Source organism: Homalodisca vitripennis, chromosome X (assembly GCF_021130785.1).
Source record: "Homalodisca vitripennis isolate AUS2020 chromosome X, UT_GWSS_2.1, whole genome shotgun sequence".
NCBI lineage: Eukaryota > Metazoa > Arthropoda > Insecta > Hemiptera > Cicadellidae > Homalodisca > Homalodisca vitripennis.
The window spans coordinates 136683242-136705810 of record NC_060215.1 but is presented as its reverse complement, the minus strand read 5'-3'; the positions used below and the strand labels follow the sequence as shown (position 1 = coordinate 136705810).

Below are 22569 nucleotides of genomic sequence, written 5' to 3'. Positions count from 1 at the left end.
GGTCAGCCGCAGTCGGTATCATGTGGTCACCGATAATGATCGACATCCTGTGAGGTCTCGCTATTATTTATCAATTGCCATTTGCAGGGGTGCCTAATCGCGTCCACTTGCGGCGTGCGCGGGCGCCTGGCGGCCATGCCCAGTCGCCATGGTCGAGACGCTGCAGCTGGACAAACCTCCTGGGTCTCCCGCCGGGCCCGCGCGCGAGAAGTGGGCGAAGCAAGTGGAGTTTGTGCTTTCCGGCATCGGCTTTGCCGTCGGTCTCGGCAATATCTGGAGATTTCCTTACTTGTGTTACAAAAATGGAGGAGGTAAGATAGAATAAACAAATAGCCTACATTTACTGCCGCCAACAATATGACAAACTAATAGGGAATATATAAATATAAGCAATAAATATCTGAACATTTAACAACAATATTAAAAGATAACAATGACCTATTAAACAAAAAACAACAACAATAATAAATATGTAACAGTATATGCAGCCTAGTTTTTAACAAAATCTGGTTGACCGCTGAAATAACTAAGCTTTACCCAATCATTCACTTTATTTGCCTGTGCATTTGTGTGTACATAATTTATGTGTTTGTTTGTAGAGTATGTAGGGTGTATGTTTACTTAGTTCAGATGTTAGCTAAGTAGTCAGCTCATTGTGTGTTGTGGTAAGCCATCTCTGCACTGCCTCTCTAAAAGCCCTGAAGTTTCTCAAGTTTTTCAATTTCATCTGGAAGTAAGTTTAAGTTAAAATAATATGGAATATAAAAATCGAGCAACCTCTCACCAAATTTGGTGGCCATTCTAGGTATAGATATTTTGTGGTGAGTCGTTTACTAAAAAATGTAATTGCCAAAAATTGAAAATTTGGGGGGCCCGGACCCCTTGGACCCCCTCGCTGGCTACGTCCTTGTGTCTAGCTATGATTTACCATATTAAAGATAATCAAGATTGAAGGAGCATGGCTCCACGCGATTCTCGCGGTCTGCCATCCAGGAGCCGCAAATATCTCGTGTTGCTGTGGTGTTGTATTTGCTGCTGTGGTGTTGTATTTGCTGGTGTGGTGTTGTATTTGCTGTTGTGGTGTTGTATTTGCTTATGTGGTGTTGTATTTGCTGCTGTGGTGTTGTATTTGCTGGTGTGGTGTTGTATTTGTTGCTGTGGTGTTGTATTTGCTGCTGTGGTGTTGTATTTGCTGGTGTGGTGTTGTATTTGTTGCTGTGGTGTTGTATTTGCTGCTGTGGTGTTGTATTTGTTGCTGTGGTGTTGTATTTGTTGCTGTGGTATTGTATTTGCTGCTGTGGTGTTGTATTTGCTGGTGTGGTGTTGTATTTGTTACTGTGGTGTTTTATTTGTTGCTGTGGTGTTGTATTTGCTGGTGTGGTGTTGTATTTGTTGCTGTGGTGTTGTATTTGCTTATGTGGTGTTGTATTTGTTGCTGTGGTGTTGTATTTGCTGATGTGGTGTTGTATTTGCTTATGTGGTGTTGTACAGGGTGAGGCAGTGAAACGGCACGATTTTGTAAAACCACCAAAGATTTATTTACAAGTAAAATCATAATAGTTGAACATGGATCTCAAGTACAAGAGTGGAAATTAAAGATTTAACTTAAAAACAATCATTTTTTAAATATGGTGTCAGTGAGGTGTCGTCCTTGGTTTTGCACACATTGTCTAAGCCTGAGATGAAATTGTCCCATGACGTTTCGTAGCATCTGTACTGGAATGTTGTTAATTTCCTGTCGAATTCGCTCCTTCAGGTCTTCTTTTGTTCTTGGTGGATTTTCCTGGAAGACTTTGCACTTGAGGTAGCCCCAAAGAAAAAAGTCTGGTGCCGTCAGATCTGGTGAACGGGCAGGCCAGGGGAAATCGCCATTCCTGCTGATTAGACGTCGTGGAAATGCAAGTCTGAGCAATTCCATTGAGACATTAGCAGTATGGCTTGTTGCACCATCTTGCTGGAAGAGTGTTTCAGCATCTGGATCATGTCGATCAATTCCAGGCAGACCAAAAATGGTCAACATGTCAGCATAACGTCCAGAGTTTACCGTCACTGTGTTGCCATCTTCATCTTCAAAAAAATAGGGCCCCACGATTCCACGAGATGACATTGCGCATCAGACTGTTACTTTTTCAGAATGGAGAGGTTTTTCATGAAGTTCTTGCGGGTTATCTGAGGACCAATATCTGAAGTTTTACTTATTTACGTACCCACTAAGATGAAAGTGGCTTCATCACTCATCCATAAGTTATGCACTCTTTCTTCATTTCGTTCAATAACGTTAAGCATTGACTGGCAAAAGCGTATACGGTTATTGTAGTCAATTGGTTTAAGGGCTTGCACTACCTGAATTTTGTATGGATGATAGTGAAGGTCACTCTTCAAAATCCGTCTTACTGATCGATTGCTGAGACCAAGTTCTGCGCTGTGCCGTCTCGCGGACTTCGTCCCAACGCTTCGCGCACACGATTAATGTTCTCGGGTGTCCGGATTGTTTTTTGTGCTGCCGCCTCTTTTCTTTGTTGTGCTAGCAGTATCTTCAAAGGTTTTAACCCAAAGGAGAATGGCTTTCCTTGATGGCACGGGAGCCCGTGGCGGCAGGTTGAAAGGCGCGTTGAGCACCAACCACACTATCCGCGTTTTTGTAATATGCCTTTACGGCATATGCACGTTGCGCACTCGACCAACGCTCCATGGCTACTGAAACTTCCACCACTCTAGACGCCCAAGGTCACTTCCCCCACTCTCGCAACCCCCCTCCGCGCCCGACAACCACTATCGAAATCGTGCCGTTTCACTGCCTCACCCTGTATTTGTTGCTGTGGTGTTGTATTTGCTGCTGTGGTGTTGTATTTGCAATCACGTAGAGCGTCCGACACAGATGATCAATATGTCAGAAAATGATTCAGTTCATCAAAATACAAAAATAATAAAAGTTAACACACAATATCCTTAAACGAATTGTTTTAGGCCAGCGAGGATGTTTTATAGAAACCCATCTTTATTTTAGAAACGGTTCAAGCTACAGCACTCAAGTCGTATAGCTACATACGAGTATTGTTAGTGTAAGTGCAATCGTAAATATTACAATATTATACCATCTATAATTTCTCAATGGCGTAGTGGGTATTGTTTTGAAATAGGTCTAATGTCGTAAACTTTTAATATTACATTTCATTTAACGGGAGGGGTACACAATATTTGAATGAAATTTAAATCCACTGGTTGCAGATACATCAGTAAGACTATTTATAAAAAGTTAAATTCAATTTCTCCTCCAATTAAATTAAATAGTTGGCAGATTTAAAAAAATGTGGTATCACAGCTTTTGTGACTACGTTGTCCACCTCTTATTAACTTATTTTGTAAAGTAAACCTCGTTAATTTTATATGAAAATTAGCAATGAAAGTTGAATTCTTTCACCCTTTTGACATTAGAAATGGCATAGTTATTTTTAAGATTGTACTTAACGATTATCACATTATGTGTACCACATTTACCTATTGCACCTTGGACAGTTTTTAAAACAATAACATTCTTCTATATAACACATACAGGCTATATAAACAAACGTAAAACAATTTCGGATATAAGTTCCTCTGAACGTTTCCTTACTTTGATGCTCTAAGCCACTGTTTGGAATATAGATCACACATTTATGGGACACCCTGTATAGGGCACGTAGTAACTTCTGATTAGCTAAAGAGTAGCGTAAATGTTATTATAAAGGGACTCCTTCAAGAAACGGCTTAGCGCTTAAACATGTGTTACCGTTATATTTAAGTAAATATTTCAAATCATGAACTAATTTTAATATGAAGAGGTTTCTTGGTAAAACTGCCTTCTCGATTTTCGATATTTTATTGTGTTGTCACATTAATGGATCAAAGTTACTGTGTATTAATTAAGAAAACCGTAAGAGGTCCTGTGTTACATAAAGAACTTTTAAAAAGCAAATTTACCCACAAATTCAGTTATCGATATTAAAGGTAATTATTAATAATCACGAATTTGTCAATATTTTGCTAGCTCTGATTTCGAAAAGATAGACCTACAAGCGTTACTTCTACCTATAGAAACACATCCTAGAAGCGTATGGGGTACATATATTGCATACATTACATTGCATGAAATACATTACATTGTAAATGTCAATCCAGTTTATCCAGTAGTCCTTCATTTGTTCAGAGCAAAATGTAAAGTTGCGATCATTTGTACTGGCGACATTTCACATTGTGGCGTAGTAAAATAAACAGGTGAAATATTGATACACTTGTATACCTACTAAACTGTCATTGGACGTCCATTTGATGTCTTAAAAGTAACATTTGACTATTTTAATAAGAACAAAGGTCGCGTTTGTACGTTAGTAACCGTTACATTAGTAAAACTCGTTGGTGCACAGTAAGTTCCAAATTTTATGCAAACGGAAGAGATTTTTAAAACTATGAGCAAAGATTAAATAGATAAAGTTGTGCCTAATAACAAGGCCAACAAATTAATGTGGTCAAGTTAATTATTGGTTGCGTCGTTCACTCGCTGCGCTCAACAACTGTCACAGCTCTCTTATTAGGACCACATTAATTTGTTGGTATTGTTTATTTCAACCTTGTCTATTTAATCATAGATAAGGGTGGTTTTGGTCAAAATTGGCAAGCTGTCACAGCTCTCTTATTAGTACCACATTAATTTGTTGGTATTGTTTATTGCGCAAAAACTTGTCTATTTAATCTTTGCTGTATCTTTTATAGTTTCCAAGATCCTTTCAGTGTGCATACACTTTGGAACACACTGTATATTATCTTTTAAAAATTAAGGGAAAAAGTACGTTTCTAATAGATTTCCGTTAACAATATCAAAAAACGTACTGATTAGACAATACGCTTCTAAATTTTAATCGAAAAATATAGGTAACCAGTTAGTTTAATAGTAAAACGTTATAATACAGTAATAATCCAACTATAATATTGTTGTATACTTAGTATATTTGAGGTAAATTAGCTGAATCTGATACACTGTAACATAGTCTATGTGGTACTACTCACTTCTACCTACAATCTACATTAATATTTTGTTCTAGCATTTAATTGGAAAGCGTATTGATCCGTACATATATTTGATTCAAGATTAAATACAGAGTGAATTCACTAAATCGGCAAATTAACAAAACTTGCTCAATTAAATCCGTGTTAAAAATGAAACGTTCTAATTAGTGGTTTACAAAATGACACGTCCAACATAATGACTTTGAGAGCTCCATAACGAGACTATACCGAATGTGTAACTGCCCGGTTAAGACGATGAATTAATAACAACTTTGTCATATAACACTAAAAATGTCATACTCAACAACCGTAGGTTACTTATAGCTACACTGTACAACAATTCGGTCGTAATCGAATAACAAGTTTCCGATTTATGAATGTTCAAAGATACAGTTAGTCTGAAAAGTGCTAAAATCGGCACGCTTTTCGTTGTTAAACTCAAACTCAAAATGCTCTATTGTAGTTGACAATGTAAATTGCATGACAATCGTCATTATATAAAATAAATAAAACGAAATAAAATGCCTTAAAACTAAAAGCTTTTACCAGATATAAAATTTTTTATAAAACAATGGATGCTGTAGTAAGTATTCTTTTAGAATTAAAACTTTTCAGTTTATTCCTAAAAGAGTTTAAATAATGGCATCATTGAACCTTGCGGGCAAGTTGTTAAAAAGCTTGATGCAAGAATAAAACGTGTTTTTTCAAAAAGGATGTGCAATGTTTTTGGAAGGGCCAAGAAATTATTTCCTCAGAGGTTTATAAGTTTTGCGTTTTATTGGAAATTATTTTAATTTTATGTTTAAAGGCAAATGTCAAGCATTCTAGAATGCATATACTAAGAAAAGTTAGTAAATTATTTTCACTAAAAACACCTTTACATGACTGAGATCGGCTGAGTCCAAAAAATGACACGTATGGCCCTCTTTTTAAGAATGAATAGGAATTTAGTCTTGGAAGATTCATAACCCCAAATGGTCCGGACCCCCTTGAATCCCTGGCTACGTACTTGGCTTCTCAAATGTCCTTTCGGGAAAGTTGCCTACACCAATCTGGCCTGCCACATCACTTCAGGGCCACCTGTTATGTCTACGGTAAAAGAAGTGGACTAAACTTTATAATGTTAGGGGTTTTAGGCACTTGGAGATAATAAGGAACAGCCACTTGTTCCTTAGCAAGAAACAGGATGTTTTAGGACATTTTCCATCGTTGAGTAATATAACAAACTAGTAACAACTACGTTTCGAGATCAGCAATCTAATCTCTTTCTCAAGTGAATAGCTAACCTCACATAACTACAATCTAGATTAAAATAAACAAGTCATGCCGACACACATGTAGTGACACACATAAGTCAGGGACGCTCCGGTATGATTTGTTTATTTTAACGTACATTATAATTAATCTATGTGTTATGTTAGATATTCACCTTGAGAAAGAGATTAGATTGCAGATCCCGAAACGTAGTGTCACTGATTAATATCACTGAACGATGGTAAATGTCCTAAAACATCCTGTTTCTTGCCAAGGAAATCTTGTTTCCTTGATTATCCTTCCACAGTCAAAAACAAACTTCGATTAAAAAATTGTTTTAAAAAAAAATGTAATATACAGTGTGGTATACGAGGTGAGTGTTGTTTCATTGGATGTTAGATTTAACTTAATTTAGATGCTATTTTTAAAATAAAGTGCTTGACCATGATAATCTCCAAAAAAAAAATAGTATAAGAATAAATAGATTACAACACGAATCTTTTTTGATGAAAATATGATGTTATTTCTAAAATAAATCCATTAGTACCAGGCAACAGATAACGAATACACAATTTACTATTAAAATAATTGGTTAATCAGAGACTTACTCATATTTTTCGATTAAAATTTAGAAGCGTTTTGTCTAATCAATAAGTTTTTTTATATTGTTAACAGAAATCTCTTAGAAAAGTACCTTTTCCCGTAATTTTTAAAAGTTAATATACAGTGTGTTCCAAATTGTATGCACACTGAAAGGATCTTGGAAACTATAAGAGATACGGCAAAGATTAAAGACAAAGTTTTGCTCAATACAAATACTAACAAATCAATGTTGTCCTAATAAGAGAGCTGTGACAGCTTGACAATTTTGACCAAAACCACCCTTATCTATGATAAAACCATTGAGTCATAAATCTACATATTATATCCATATAGATGATATATTTATATATACAAGAACAACGTAAACGCGTTTATCGATCTTCTTATAGTCGAATAGAGGTCTATGCACATAAAGAAGCAGCAGACGCTTTGCAATACGTGACCATACACACAAAAATACGAACTTAAAATCAAATATTATTTTGAAAATATACAAGATTTCGTTGCTCTAGTTATCTTTCTTCTAATTTTAAAATATAAAATACGAAAATATGCTTTAGCGATTGAACGTTTGTTTATACAAATCGATCGTTCGCACAAAGACTATTTGAACATCAGGTCAAATATTAGGTTAAAAAATACGAAATTTCTTAACTTTGGTTTTCTACCTACGGAGTTTCGCGATCAATTTGATAAAAATGTAAATGAGATTCGGGTTGCTATGCTGATCGTGTGTATTAATGGACTGAATATTCAAAATATGTATAAACTAAAAATATAATGAAAGAGGTAAATAATTGAGTGAGTATAATTTGAAAGTGTTTAAGATTGTCACTTAACAATTGAAAACTGGTTGTTTATCAAGCAGCTAGATAAACAGAACCCCACCAGATAAGAATGAGCCCATCGCGCGAGCCTTGGTGATAAGGGATAGTAGAGGGTGACAACTATGGGAAGGGATGGTAGAGGGTGACGGTGGGAGGGGTAGGGCGGCGGTAGATAAGTTCAGAATGTCTCACCAAGAACTGATTATGCGCCCTCAATTGATAAAGAAAACAACCATTGGTTGACTTTCCTTTTAAAAACTAAATGAGAAGATTTTTTAAACTCAGAAAGTGTTGCCGACATATAAAAAATGTATGTAAGCTAGGTAGTAAGATTTGGTGTTTTAAAAGGCTTATTTCGTTCCTGCAGATCTAGAAAAATACAATAAGATTCGTGCAATTTACGATATATTGGAAGATAGTCTCCAAAAATTAACTAAAGAGCAGGATTGAAATTAATTTTTAACATGATTTACAGAATAAAATAATAGAATACTGTATGATGTAACATGGGGTTAGTCAGGTTCTAATATCAAAGTAACATTGTAGAATGTTTTTATGCTTCGTCCATACTTTCTTTACTCCTATACAGTCTATGAAGCCTTATGAGGGTCGGATGTTTAATTGGTACAAAAAAAAAATCAGTGTTTGGATTTGAATATTGAAAAAAATCTCTATATGTTCGTGAATAGTTTGACGTAAGCATTATTGATTTATGAAGGAAACAGGATTTTTCCGGACATTTTGCCATCGTTCAGTGAAACAAGAAATCAGTAACACTACGTTTTTCGAGATCTGCAATCTGATCTCTTCTTCAGGTAAAGAACTAACCTAATACATAATTACAAACTAGGTTAAAATAAACAAATCTTACCAAAGCGTGTGGCACGCCTAAGTCAGGAATCACAACCTACATGTTGTTTGTCAACTTCACTAACTCTATAAACATGCACTTAATACACATGCTTAAAATCCTGTTTCCTTCACAATCCTTCCATCGTCAAAAATAATCTTCAAACTAAAGTATTGATTTATGTTGAGTATTTTTGAAAATTTAATTATTTTTTTGATGAGATGTACAAAGATTTTTTGTGCAGCTGCTCACTAGTTTTGTTGTTGCTTAAAAAAACTATTTTTTGATAGTGATGCTGTTTAAGAACCGTGGCGTGTATTTCGTTTGAAACGAATGATTTGGTTGTTTTCTGCTATGATAACACATTGCTTACATTCACTGTAAATGGAAAGGTCAGTTGTGATTAAGTTTCGGTTTTTGGTGTGTTTTATAAAAAAAAAAAAAATAATCCAGCGAATAATTATTAGTTTAGGTTTTTTAAGCATTTTCCAAAAGTTTTTGATTTTTAAACTTTAGGTACATTTTTTTCGGGAAACACAAAATACATCAGCTTAGTTTTTTGTTTGCTTTACCGGTTACATGTAGCTCTTCAAATTGAATGGTGGGTTTTACAAAATATAAAGATTTTCTTTATAAATAGTTTTAAAAATTATTTTTAGGAGAAACTTTCTGAATAGAAAGAAAAGTATTTCTTGAAATAATTTATATATTTCTAAGCCTCATATTCAATTTAATGTGTTTAATATATAATCTAAAAAACAGAAAAAAAGTTGGTACCTTTTGTAGTTTTTCTGAGAAAAATGTACCTTGCCTAAAGTTGCCAAATTAACAACTACAAGATACAACCGTCCAACTTCCCTTAAGATAGTGTAATCAGTTTTTCTATTAGAGTAATGTTTTTATGAATACCTATACTAAATTTTCCGGACATACAGGAAAAACAATTAAAAAATACATTTGATCATTTTCCACGAGTAGTTGTAGGGCAATTTGAAACAGAATTTTAGGTTCATTTTATAATCAGGCCCAAAGAAAAACGATTGAAGATACGGAATATTTGCACTGTTTTAGTAAATATCTATCACTCCCTGAAACTACACTTCATGCTGTACATACTCTAAAATATTCACATTCTTACCTTAACCAGTTTTTATTTAGATCTGGTTACAAAATTTCATAAATTTACTGCTTTAAACACCTGTAATTCCTGCTGGAAGAAAGATAAAATATACGATTTTCTTCTTTTTTGCCTTCAGGGAAATAAGGGTTTACGAACTTTAAAATAAAAATTATTATTCCAATCAAAAAACCAATTACACCAGCGTAAAACAGAAGCAAATGCAAATCGTATATGCTACTTTACAATTACATATTTTTTGTTTTGTTATTTGTTAAAGGGAAAGGGACAGGAGTTGCCGCCGCACATAGTCCTAAAAGGACCTTTGTGCGCCTCCCTTACTTAGGGTTTTTAGGCACTCCAAATCTAAGGCTTTAGCAAAAGCCTTTTAGATTTGAGGGCTCTTGATATCTAATATCCTTGGAGCTGAGAAAATAGGCCTCTAGGAAGTTTCTCCTGGTTTTTGCATATGGCAGGACAATGAAGCCATGTGTGCTCTGCTACATTCATCTGTCTGGCTTAGACCCATCTTCATTAGATGTTTGACCCCCTGAGAGGGCCGTGTCCTGTCAACATCCCTATTACTAATCATATATCCTCCTTACTCAATTCAAGGAGTACTGACCATCCCTTTGCGTAAGGAGTGATAAACATTTTGCTTGCCTTATCCTGGAGCACTTGTCCAAATTTCAGATGTAGTCCTCCTATCCCAATCTTTTATGAGAGCTTTGCTGTAGGAGAAGGCCACTCCACAGCCTGGCTCTAGCCCTACTAGCAGTCTTTCTGTATCTGTCTTGGCAAGGGTGTCTGCTTTTTAGTTTCCCTGAATGCCTTCATGGCCCGGCACCCAACCGAGGGTAACCTTGTTCCTCTTTGCCGGTTCCTCCAGTGCATTTTTACATTTCCATACTGCCTTTGAATAAAAGGAGAAGCCGCTTGACTGTCTGATAATATTAGGCATTCTGCTCCTTTTCGCTTCGTTAGTATTAACCTTCTGGCAGATGATTCTATAGCCGTAACTTCTGCTTGGAAAACCGTGGCATGTTTCCTCAGAGGCACTGATAGTTTTGCCCCTAGACCGTATAATTTAAACCCTGCCCTTTGGTCTAGCCGTGATCCGTTAGTATAGTACTTCAAAACACCTTTAGTAGGGTAGGGCTCTTGGATTAGGGCGATATCCCGGACTGTTGAGATAAACCTCCTACTCAAGATGTCAGTTGCGCCCTTAGCATGATGTAGGTTTATCTGATTAAGGCGAATAATTATGCCTTTTTGCCACCTCCCCCAGGTAGATCACTTTTGTCTGATTTTTTGGAGTATTTGGAGACAGTGCCCCCCTTTCCTACCCCTGGCAGAAACTGATGGTCCCTTCAAGGTAGTGAGGGAAAAGGGAGCAGGTAGGTCTTATCTTGTCCTCTGCGTTTCTTTTTTGAGTGGACCTCTCTGATAAGGTATTTGTAGGATCTACCTTTGAAGTCTCTTCAATGACTTTTTCATTGGTGGAGGTCTCTGTCCTTTCACCTTCTTTAGTTTTCTTTTTTAGCCTAAGCTGAATCTTCCCAAACTTGCAGCTGACCCAAGGACCCTCTTTTTCAAGCTTATTTGCTGCAGTGCAGTAGATGGCTAGAGTAAGCAGAGCTGATTTACCCTCGTCACTCCTACGCAGCATGTTTCATTCTCCCACCATAAGGTCCTTGTTCTGAACCTTTACGAATAACAAAGATCTTGAAGATGTTGTAATCTTTTCGGTGGGACAGTTAAATGTTACAAATTCAATAACCTCTTGAAGTGTTGGTAATCTTGTCCTATCAAGAATGCTATCAAGTTCTTTGTTACCTGTGAATCTTGTAATAAACACAAAAGGAATTCTGTTCAGTGTAATAAGATGTTAGAAGACTTATATTTCAAAGACATTTTTGCAACAGGTATGTGTTACAGTGTATATGTACTTTTATCCTTAACTCACTTGCTTTCCCCTCTTTATTCTGTTTATAGTTCCAGCTGATTAAGTGTTACTCCTGATTCTCAGCTGTTACATTTGACATTGATTATATACCTATTGAAGATATTGCGAGTAAACATATATCTTATCACTATATTGTACCATTTTCTTTACTAAAATTATTTTTGCAACCTGTTAAGTATGATTTCTTATGAGCAAAGAAAATAAGATACGAATTTATAAGTATAAGTAACAACAGACATCAATTCTGTGTAGCCTTGAAATGATGCTTACAAAATCTTGTTGAGAATATCTGAACCACTCCACCCCCTTCTCGCACATGCTGTTTGGACTAAATCTTGATAAAATCCAATTCTGACATACAACTAAGATTGAGTTTTCCAAATGTGATATTTATAAATAACCTGGGATAGGTTGGAATAAGTTTGAAACCTGTTGTTTATATTGTTATATGTGTTGCAGGTGCCTTTTTGGTTCCGTACTTCATCTGTCTCGTGACAGGGGGTATCCCCATCTTCTTCCTGGAGGTGGGGCTAGGGCAGTTCATGAGTGAAGGGGGTATAACGTGTTGGAACATCTGTCCAATCTTCAAAGGTAAATTTTCCAAAGAGTCAGTCACAAAATATAAAGAAATAATCAGTTTGCATTCCTATGATAAATGTGAATAACGTAAATAACCCATTGCCAACTACTACAGATTGAAAAAAGTAGACTTTTACCACCTTTTCACTAACAATATCACAGCAAAAAACATAAATATGTTAAGGTTTTGACACCAAATTCCTCTCACACATTGCAATCTGTGTACACTATAGTTTTACTATATGTGGAGAGATTAGTTTAAACTATTTATGTACCATTATATTTGTCATTAAATTTATAGTGAAACATTCTTGCAAAATTGTTGTATGAATAATACAACTGTTTTCAATATATTTCATTCACAAAACTCTTAATTGTTGCATTGTTAAAGGGTGAGTTATATTATTTAATTTTTGTTAATGTCCCTTTAACTAGCTTAGCATAGATGCAAAGTTTCAAGTTATCTACATTAACAGTTTTGAAATGTTACTTTCAAGATATAAAAGCACATAAGAACAAACATATACTACACGAAGTGAGATAGGACATATTTTTATAAAAACGTTTTTTATTGTTTTCGTGTGAACTAAAGTATCTTGAAATCATGCCAACTTTTTGTGAAACACGACTATAAAAGATAATACTAATATATTGGCTCTGCTGCAGGAATAGGTTATGGAACCACCATAATCTGCTTCTTGCTGAACGTCTATTATATTGTAATCCTGGCTTGGGCATTCCACTTCTTTGTCAACTCGTTCTCATGGGAACTACCTTGGGGATCTTGTGACAATTGGTGGAATACCGACAACTGTTTCCGTGGCCACAACAGATCCGCACATGGCCCTGCTCCTGTTGATCCAGTGGTAGAGTATTGGGAGTGAGTTGCCCACCAACCTAAGCCATCACCATTTTAGTTTTAGCTAGCATTCTTAGAGAAATAGTCATAGATAGATCATTGAGTTTGCAGCTAAAATTAGATGATCATGAAGATTAGGACAGGAAAATTCGCTCATTCTGGTAGGGATTTCAGTCTGCACAGTTAGACATTTAGGTCTAATGACATACAGCTCTACATTATACTGTATTATTCTTTAAGTTATCAATGCTAAAATACATAAACACATCCCTGCAGCCAAAAGGGATAACTACTGAATATTTTAATCAATCTTGATCATTATGGTATATAAATAATCTCAGACTTATTAATAAAATTGTATACTCAATAATATAATGCTCAGTTGATGGATAAAAATCATTGGTCCATAAACAAATCATACCATTATTGAATTTGCCTTGGTTTAATTTGTCCAATCTGTAAGATTTAAGTTTCTTATAAAGAGTGGGATGTTTTAGCTTACAATGTAATATCTCTGTACATTATTACCACATCAGGTAATGAACTTAAAATGGATTTTGTACTTTCCAGCTAGGTTACATTAACATCTGTTTTCTGGTTCAGTGTTGAAACCATGTTTACATAATTAAATTCTTGAAATATTTCAACACTCCCAACAGATCTTCAACAGAAACTGCCAGTTATTTACCGCGTGTTGTACAGGTGAGTTGAACCATGATTGGTCTGAAGACCAACAGAGGTCAATAAGGCTTCTTTATTACAGGCTACCAGCTTTTTGACAATTTGATGCTGTTGTACAGGGTACAGCAAAAAACGATGTATCACTTACACCTGGACAACCCTATTGACATCCAGCAGCGGCACACACTAACCACAAATTTTGAGATATTGGGGTAAAAGGGTTGATTGTTAGGTCAGTTTATAGATGATGATGACTGTTGCAATGGGTGGAGCTCAAAAAATGGGTGTGAAATGAGTGTTAAAGGTTGTTGTTAGCCTAAACATCAGTGAGTATTGTCACCTACTTGCTCTGGCTGGAAGAGGCTAGGCTCTCCTTCTTCCTAGTCGACATGACATAGTCCTCCGTTGTCACTCCTCATGGAATCTGAACAGGAGGCAGGCACCCCGTACCCCTAACCTTACCATCTGAATAGCCTGTCACTCCAGAAGCAAGCACAAACATCCTTTTAGGACTAAGTGCAATGAGAGATTTCTCAGCTTCTTGTCCAAAGTGAACACAAAAAATACCAAACTGCATGCCGGTGTAAACCAGTAGTTGAAATCGCAGGTGGCAAATTTCTACGTTGATGGTATTGAAAATTTGTGGTATTAAAAGTGCCTTTGAATGTTGATATGTAGAAAAATTGCTTAAAAATAAATCTTTAAAGGTAATGCAATAAAATATGGTTCTTTCATTTTGTTTAAACATGAATAAACTTTCTGGTTGTCCAAGTATTTCCAAAATACATGTAAAGAGTCATACTAATGGGTTTTTTTAGAACATTTCACATGAAAAAATTAAAATGCTGATTATAAAATAGTAAGCAGAATCAACCTTACTTTACATGATCTTTGACGTTTAAAGAAATAGCAGCAATCTCCCATATAATACAAATTTTTCATTAATAAACTATTATTTGGATTTTTTAGTAGATAAGAAAGTTATTGCATTATTTATACGTAAGTTATAGGAAAGTAAATTATATCTGAGTTTTTTACTGTAAAGTCAGTAAAATATTTGTAAAATGTTATGTATTAAACATATACAAGAAGAGTCAACCTTTTGGACTGTTAAGACAGTAGCTGTGGTAATAGTTGACAATAAATTTAATCTAAAATTTTCGTTTGTTTTGTTTTAAAGGCGAAAAGTGTTGAAAATCAGCTCCAGCATTGAAGAAGTTGGCACAATCAACTGGGAACTAGCACTTTCCCTCTTGTTTGTTTGGATTGTTGTATTCTTTTGTGTCCAAAAAGGAATCAAAACATCTGGAAAAGTTGTTTACTTCACAGGTATGTATGGATTAATTAGGTGCTAAGGCTTATACTAATCCTAAATAAGTTTGGATTTAGTTCTCAGATTTTTAAAAAGATAATATCAAATCTCAAAATGTAATACTATAAATTTCAGAAATGATGGATTTTTATTACTCTTGATGTAATTAGTTTGACTATTGAATGGACATACTGTATATTGTAATTGAGATGGAAAGCGTAACATAAATGAATGAGTGTAAAAAAATAGATCTTATATTGGCAATATTTTACATTGAAAATAGATGAGAAAACTAGAGCCAATAAAGATCCCTTCAGTTACCTGAGTAACCCCCACAGAAACCCAGACAAATATACAAATTTATGTGTTTTAAGATATGGTAAGAACTATTTGCAACTTTAAAAAGAGTCCATCTTATTGTATGAGGTTATAACTGTGCAGAATTAGAAAAAATATAATATATTCTATATATACTCATGAGATTGAGCATATTAGCCACCCTGAGTCAGAATTCCATTGCCGATGTCTATTCTTCCAAGCGATGGTACTATTATAACGCAAAACATAAGGTTCCCTTGTGACTTGTTTAAAAGTAATTATATACGAGTATAATCGTTAAAACCAAGTCACTAATAAACTACATTGAAATATTATTTTGTAATATTTTTATACATTTATAAAGTAATTTCATTGTCACATTGTTATACAAAACCAACTTTATTACTATAAACTTTAAACAGACTATCTCTGTATTATTTGGTTTTTATCAATCACACCGTCTCTCCTTGGTAAGGTAAAATTGTTTTTGGGGACACATTAGACATTCAAAATTATATTCAAACTACAATCGGATTTTTCATTGTAACCTCATGGACCATCATCCCTCTGAGATTGTCAAGAGTCACAAAGTTCAAGTGATGAACTTCAAACAGTTATTACACCTTTATGATACTTTTCAGCACCTTCGTCCGGTATAAATCATGGTGAGAACTGAAAAATGCTTAATAAATGTTGCAGCAATTTTCCCATATTTCATGCTGACTGCTCTGTTGATACGAGGGGTGACCCTGGATGGAGCTATGCAAGGATTAGAGTTCTACCTCAAACCAGACTTCTCGAAACTGGCAGAAGCTCAGGTACCCGTTTTATGCAACTGGGTTTAATGACCCAATCGATATAATGAATAATTTAGATTTTATTTCTAACAATGGTATAGTAGTTTGAATAATTCCTAGGTGTGCAATTGATCTCTGATTGTAAACAACATTAACAAATTTTTATTACAAATGTTTCAAAACTCCTTCAACCCCCAACTGCATCTTTTCAAGTACTCTTAGTTGTGTACATAATATATTACTTTACGATGAAGCCCCACTCCCCTTATACCTCTCTGGCCCTCCTATTGGCTATTCATACCTGACCATAGGAACATTGGTGTTGGACCAGTAAAACTGTTGAAAAATCAAGTATTCAAAATTAACCTGAGGATTAAGCATGTAACACCTCACAATATGAGACCTTACTAAAACCAAGCTGAGCGTGAGAAAGTGCTACACATTCACATATCATTTTCATGCTCCATAAAAAGTAGCCGAAGTAATTTAAAAATATCTAAATTGCTACATCATTGTGATCTCATTATCGAATCGCATTCTCCAAAACAAGAACTAATAAACAGATCTCTCGTGCATGAGATACACTCCAGAACTTTCATGTTTATATATTCTCCTGACAGGTTATGACCATGCAGGTCTTCAGAAAATCAAGTTCACTAGGGTATAACGAGCTGGAAGAAAAGGAAGTTATAACTCCTTTTGGACATCGATTGTAACCAGCTCAGGAAACTTCCAGACCATCCAAAATAGGAATCTCTTCTGTACAGCCTCAATAGATATCTTTGACCTCTGCTCCTATTTCAGACAAGGGTAGCGTACTCAAAATGGCTATGGAATAAGGATCTTAGTAAAAATATTATTAACAATTCAGGGGATACAAAGTTTTGTGTATCCCAAATCCCTCTCAGCTTTAAAATAATGTTCAGAGCAGATGAACGCCAAAATTCTGCAAGATACGCTCTCTTTTAATCCTACTGAACTTAATCTCACAAAAGAGGAACAATGGATTCGTTTTAAGACTAAAGGTAACTAATAAACATTTTGTTGAGGTTCAGTAGCATGTGATTGATTTCAGTTCACTCTACAGTAGAATTAATGATTAATTACAGAATAAATTGTCTGTCAATCCCATGATCGCTAGAGAGATTATCGGCATAGTTTAGTTAACATAAATGTTATGTCATTAACACCTAACGGTTTTCTTTTTGTACCTTAAACTATGTTGTTCAGCTGAATCTATTTTACTGTGTTTTGTAGAATGACATAGTGTCCCACCCTAATCAAACGCAGTAGGACAGTGATTTGTCTAAACATTATATCTCTGCTTCGGCTGCAATAAAAATTATCTGTGTGCACACTCTTTATGTATGACTCGTTGTTAAAAACCGTCTATTGTTTTCCAGGTTTGGATTGATGCCGGCACCCAAATTTTCTTCTCGTACGCAATAGCTCTTGGATGTATGACTGCTCTCGGCTCTTACAATGACTTCAACAACAACTTCATCCGTGACTGTATACTGATCTCGGCTGTGAACAGCTGTACCAGTCTGTACTCAGGGTTAGCCGTGTTCAGCGTGCTCGGCTTCATGGCTCAAGAGCTGGGAGTACCAGTAGCGGAAGTTGCAGAGTCAGGACCCGGCCTAGTCTTCATCGCTTACCCCAAGGCCGTCACTCAGATGCAGTACTCTTCTGTCTGGGCTGCCCTCTTCTTCTTCATGATCATCCTGATGGGTCTGGACTCCCAGTTCGTGGGTGTGGAGGGGTTTGTCACTGCTGTGGTCGACCTGTTCCCTGGTATCCTCCGGCAGGGGAGACGGAGAGAGCTTTTCATCATCATCGTTAGTGTCATCAGTTACGCCATTGGTCTTCTAATGGTCACCAATGTAAGTTAGCGTTTTTTTTATTAAATTTTATAAGTTTATCTATTATAGATTTAATGTTTTTATCACAGAGGATACAAAATAAAAGTTCAATCAATTTTTAAACAAGGAGTTATTTGATGTTAATTTATATTTTAGAAAACAAGAATTTATGTAGCAAACATATACTGATAAACATTCAGTGTGTAAAAAAATGCATAAAAACAGCTACTAAACTATGAAACTTAGACTGGTACAACTCCCCACTTTGCTTTAAGTCATTACAGATTTGAATCTTTGACATTGACCCATCCAGGAGTTGGTCAACAACTTTTAATAAAAGCATATGTTTTTAGTATCAAAATGAAACTCTATTTAAACTGAGTACATAATTGAAAATCTAACTTCTAAATGTTGTCTCTACCTTGAGTAGCGGTTGTTTAAAGTTATTTCATAACAAAATTGGATTTTTCCTTATTGGTTATTTCTCCATAGTCTTTTTAATAGTTTTCACTGTTCTAAAGTATGAAAATTGAAAGAAATAAGTTTTTAATACATTGGAAGGTAGAATTTCTTAATATAAAGTGTTTTTGTGACCACATGTTAATGTTTTCAACCACCTTAAATGGCCTTTCCTGTATTATTAGTAACTACCTCCTTCCAAACAGTAGGGGGGAGGGTCAAAGTTCATTCATGAGATCAAGTAGTTGTCTATATATAAAGAAATTATGGAAAAGTAAGAGGGGAAATGTTTAAAACTCATCACAAGTATATTAATCATTATTATTTTAACTTCTATTATTAAAATTTTCAAGGAATAGAATTTGTATTTAAAAACTATTTAAATGGTCACTAGATATTTATTTTTCATTTTAGTGAAAATAAAAATTCTAGTAAATATATATTATTTTAAAACAATTTATAGTCCATTTAATATCCTACTATTTGAAAACTATTTGAAAACCGTTTTAAATTGGCAAAATATTTATTAATTTTAAATTCTATTATTATTACACATTTTAAAAACTTATTTAAATAATAATTTTATGTAAACATGAACATCTATTTAATAATCAACAATATCAAAATAACTATGAAAAATAACTTTTATCTACTTGTTTAATTATGCTACTTAAAGAAATTAAGTTGAGACAAAACTGAAGATTGAAAATAAAATATTTAGAACAATTAAAAAAATGTGTTAAAATAATAAATATTTTGTTTTAAAAATACTACAGATAAGAAAACCATCATGTCCTTCTAAATAACATATTAGTAAATATTTTTTGCATTAGAACAATGAAAGTTTGTTTTTACATCAAGAATATTTTAAATAGATTTACGTACAGACAGACGTGTACTTTAACCTGATTTATTTTTAAACAGAGGTGTACACATTTATGAATTCCAAATGTTTATTTTAAATTTATCCATAGCTATTAACCCTTCCAACGCGGCTAACGCCTAAAGACGCGGAACTGCCGATGCTTTAAACGCGGATTACGTCTACAAACGCAAAAGCTTTACTTATGAAATGGCGAAGAATTAGTTGTTAAAACTTCCGTAAGAGAGCAGATCGATGTTCCTTTCGACTGTCGGGACTAGACAAAACGCTTTGTCACCGTTGGTGGACTTTGTAACGGTATCTACTCGGGTTGAAAGCAATCGCCCCCATTTTTTGTATAGCCTGTGACGCGGCATACGCCTACAGACGCGTTCGTTTCATTCAGCTGTTTAACTACGTGTGTGTTGGTCGTATGTTGGTTATATTGTTAAACAAAGTGTTTTGAATCATTCCGTTGTAATTCTTATACAATTATCTTATACAATTCTTATAAAATTGTTTTTACTAATATTTAGTATAATTTTTTTGTTATAATGGCTAATCCAGATGATCCAAGTTTGACAAATGTGGGCATTTTTGGTATATAATGTGTAATATTTTTTTCAATTATTTGTTTTGTATTTTATACCAGTTTCACCATACAAGTCCAGTTTCTTTATTCTAAATAAATAAGGTTTATAAGTACAATATTTGTTTCCTTTCCCTTGTAGGCTATCATATAAATAAGTTTGTGTTGAATTTCACATTATTACATTTGAAAATCTTATACTGAACTTATTTATTTTATGTACTAATTATACAGGAACTTCAGTTACAATTTACTCATTATAAATAGCCTGTATAAATGTAATGTAATCTGTCAAATAGTGTTGCTATGTCCATTATCCTGCAATGCAGTTTATTCAAAATTTCAAATATTTTCGTGCGTATAAAAATTCTCAAAAATATGTAATATTACATGTTTATTATTTTTTCTTATTAGGGTAATACCAAGGTATACGAAAACAAAAAATTAGCATTGGGAAATTAAAAAAAAATTTTTTTTTATGTCCTAGCGTTTGACAGTAATTTAGATTAGCGCTTTAAGGGTTAATGGTCTGGATTGTTGTTCTGGCTAACTCCAATTACGAAGGAAAAACCTAACTTCCTTATTGTTGTACCAAATGTAAACAACTCCAAATGCATAGGGTTTATTGTAACAACAAGAATAATAATTGAGAATACAATGATTAATTTACATAAAAGTAATTGTACTGACTTGTGTGTTGTATGCTAGGGGGGAATGTACGTATTCCAAGTATTTGACTACTATGCTGCCAGTGGGATGGTCTTATTATGGTTTTGCTTCTTCGAGTGTGTGGCCATCGCTTATTCATACGGAGTTGACAAGTTTTACGAGGATATCTCTACGATGGTGGGCTACAGAATGAATTCATGGTTGCGTTGGTGTTGGCTTTATTTTACTCCGCTTGTCACAATGGTATGTATTTACTGTGGATTTAATATACGTATGCCTTTTAGATGAGAGTAATTAAGAAGAGTATAAACTGAACTTTGGTTTCCTCTGATGTATCTAGTAAACTGGGCAGATGTACTGGTGAGATTGGAAAGGACACAATCCTTTTCGAAGAATAAAGGAGACGCAAACGTTGTATCGGCATCAATGGTACTTCATAATATTAAACAGTTTTAATAAGATATATCACATATGTAAATGGCTGATTAGGTTATTATCAAGCAAAACAAGGGTAAGAGATTACAAAATTGAGTTTTTATTTTTTTTTAGTTATAATTTGCCAAATTATTAGCATTTGCTTATGGGCGATTAAAAAATTTGTAGTGAAATGGGGAAAAACTCCAATGTACAAATGAACCTTTTCATTTAAAACAAGATGACTTGTTAAATGATGACACAACTCACAATTACCATTTGTCGACTTCTGGCAATGATGGAAAATGTCAAAATTCATATAATTAATTAAGTCTGTATATAGAAATCAGCCTATTAAAGAGAGTTACTAAAATAGTTAAAAAATAATCTGGAATAACTTGGAGCTTTGTTTAGCAAATTTATTGGACGATAGATGAAAAGAATCGTCTTGAAATATATGCTTCGAAATTCTCTATGACGAATGTATATATTATTTGTAATTCATAAAAAAAATTATATTCGAAAACATATTAAAACTTATAATACAAAATGTATCAAACTTGAAAACTAGCTTATCAGAATAACAAGGTGCATAGTTAGTTTGAATTAGTAAAAAACTATACTGTAATATAAACATCTTCCTGTATGGCACCTTTACAGCCTACATATAAGAGATGTGAAGAATATAAGTTACAAACCATCAATTCTAAAATAAAACCTATAAAAATTAAACAAGATGTTAAAAATACTTCAAACCAATATCAAATTGAATCTATACCCATTTATTTAATTTAGAACAAAATGTGGGAGTGTGCACAGTTCTTTCACTCAGAGTCGTGAATTGGTCAAATACATTAGTACTAAAAATAGTTGATACTGATATGAAGACGTTTCTGTTTATTCTAGTACCCTGAAGTTGCCTCAACTTTAGGTATTATAGAACGAGTCGCTGCTTCCTAGATTACCATTAGAAATATTTCTTTTAACTTTCACAAAATGTTGAACTAGTTACACATTTATCTAAATAGAAAGAAACTAGGTCTTAAACATATTTTAGGATTGCATGTAAAAAAAGAAACTCTCATGAGACTGTACTGTGTGCAGGGTATCTTGATATTCTCGACAGCATCATCGTTGCCACTGACCTACAACCGGGTGTACGTGTACCCCCAGTGGGCAGTATCAATAGGCTGGACCATGGCTCTGGTGCCTATGTCACTCATCCCACTCTACTTCTTCTGGCACCTCTACACCAGACCTGGCACGCTTTCAGAGGTAAGTAATTGATGTCACTGACATACAACCGGGTGTACGTGTACCCCCAGTGGGCGGTATCAATAGGCTGGACCATGGCTCTGGTGCCTATGTCACTCATCCCACTCTACTTCTTCTGGCACCTCTACACCAGACCTGGCACGCTTTCAGAGGTAAGTAATTGATGTCACTGAGATACAACCGGGTGTACGTGTACCCCAGTGGGCAGTTTCCCCAGTGGGCAGTATCAATAG

At 34.7% G+C, this 22569-nt stretch overlaps 1 protein-coding gene across 1 annotated transcript; it reads left to right on the top strand.

The window, feature by feature from the left end:
* Positions 1-91: 91 nt before the first annotated feature.
* LOC124369882 (sodium- and chloride-dependent taurine transporter-like) lies at positions 92-22385 on the top strand. Its single transcript, XM_046828020.1, has 8 exons — positions 92-311; positions 12120-12251; positions 12906-13119; positions 14960-15108; positions 16109-16227; positions 17610-18089; positions 20687-20890; positions 22166-22385. The coding sequence occupies exons 1-8, from the start codon at positions 149-151 to the stop codon at positions 22346-22348; spliced, it is 1644 nt and encodes a 547-aa protein (XP_046683976.1). The 5' UTR covers positions 92-148; the 3' UTR covers positions 22349-22385.
* Positions 22386-22569: the final 184 nt, after the last annotated feature.

Excerpts from the sequence above, each read along its gene's own strand:
- LOC124369882 (XM_046828020.1), top strand. The coding sequence starts at position 149 with ATGGTCGAGACGCTGCAGCTGGACAAACCTCCTGGGTCTCCCGCCGGG. Across the intron at positions 16,228-17,609 it reads CGAAACTGGCAGAAGCTCAG|GTTTGGATTGATGCCGGCAC; the intron begins GTACCCGTTTTA and ends ATTGTTTTCCAG. Across the intron at positions 20,891-22,165 it reads TTACTCCGCTTGTCACAATG|GGTATCTTGATATTCTCGAC; the intron begins GTATGTATTTAC and ends TACTGTGTGCAG.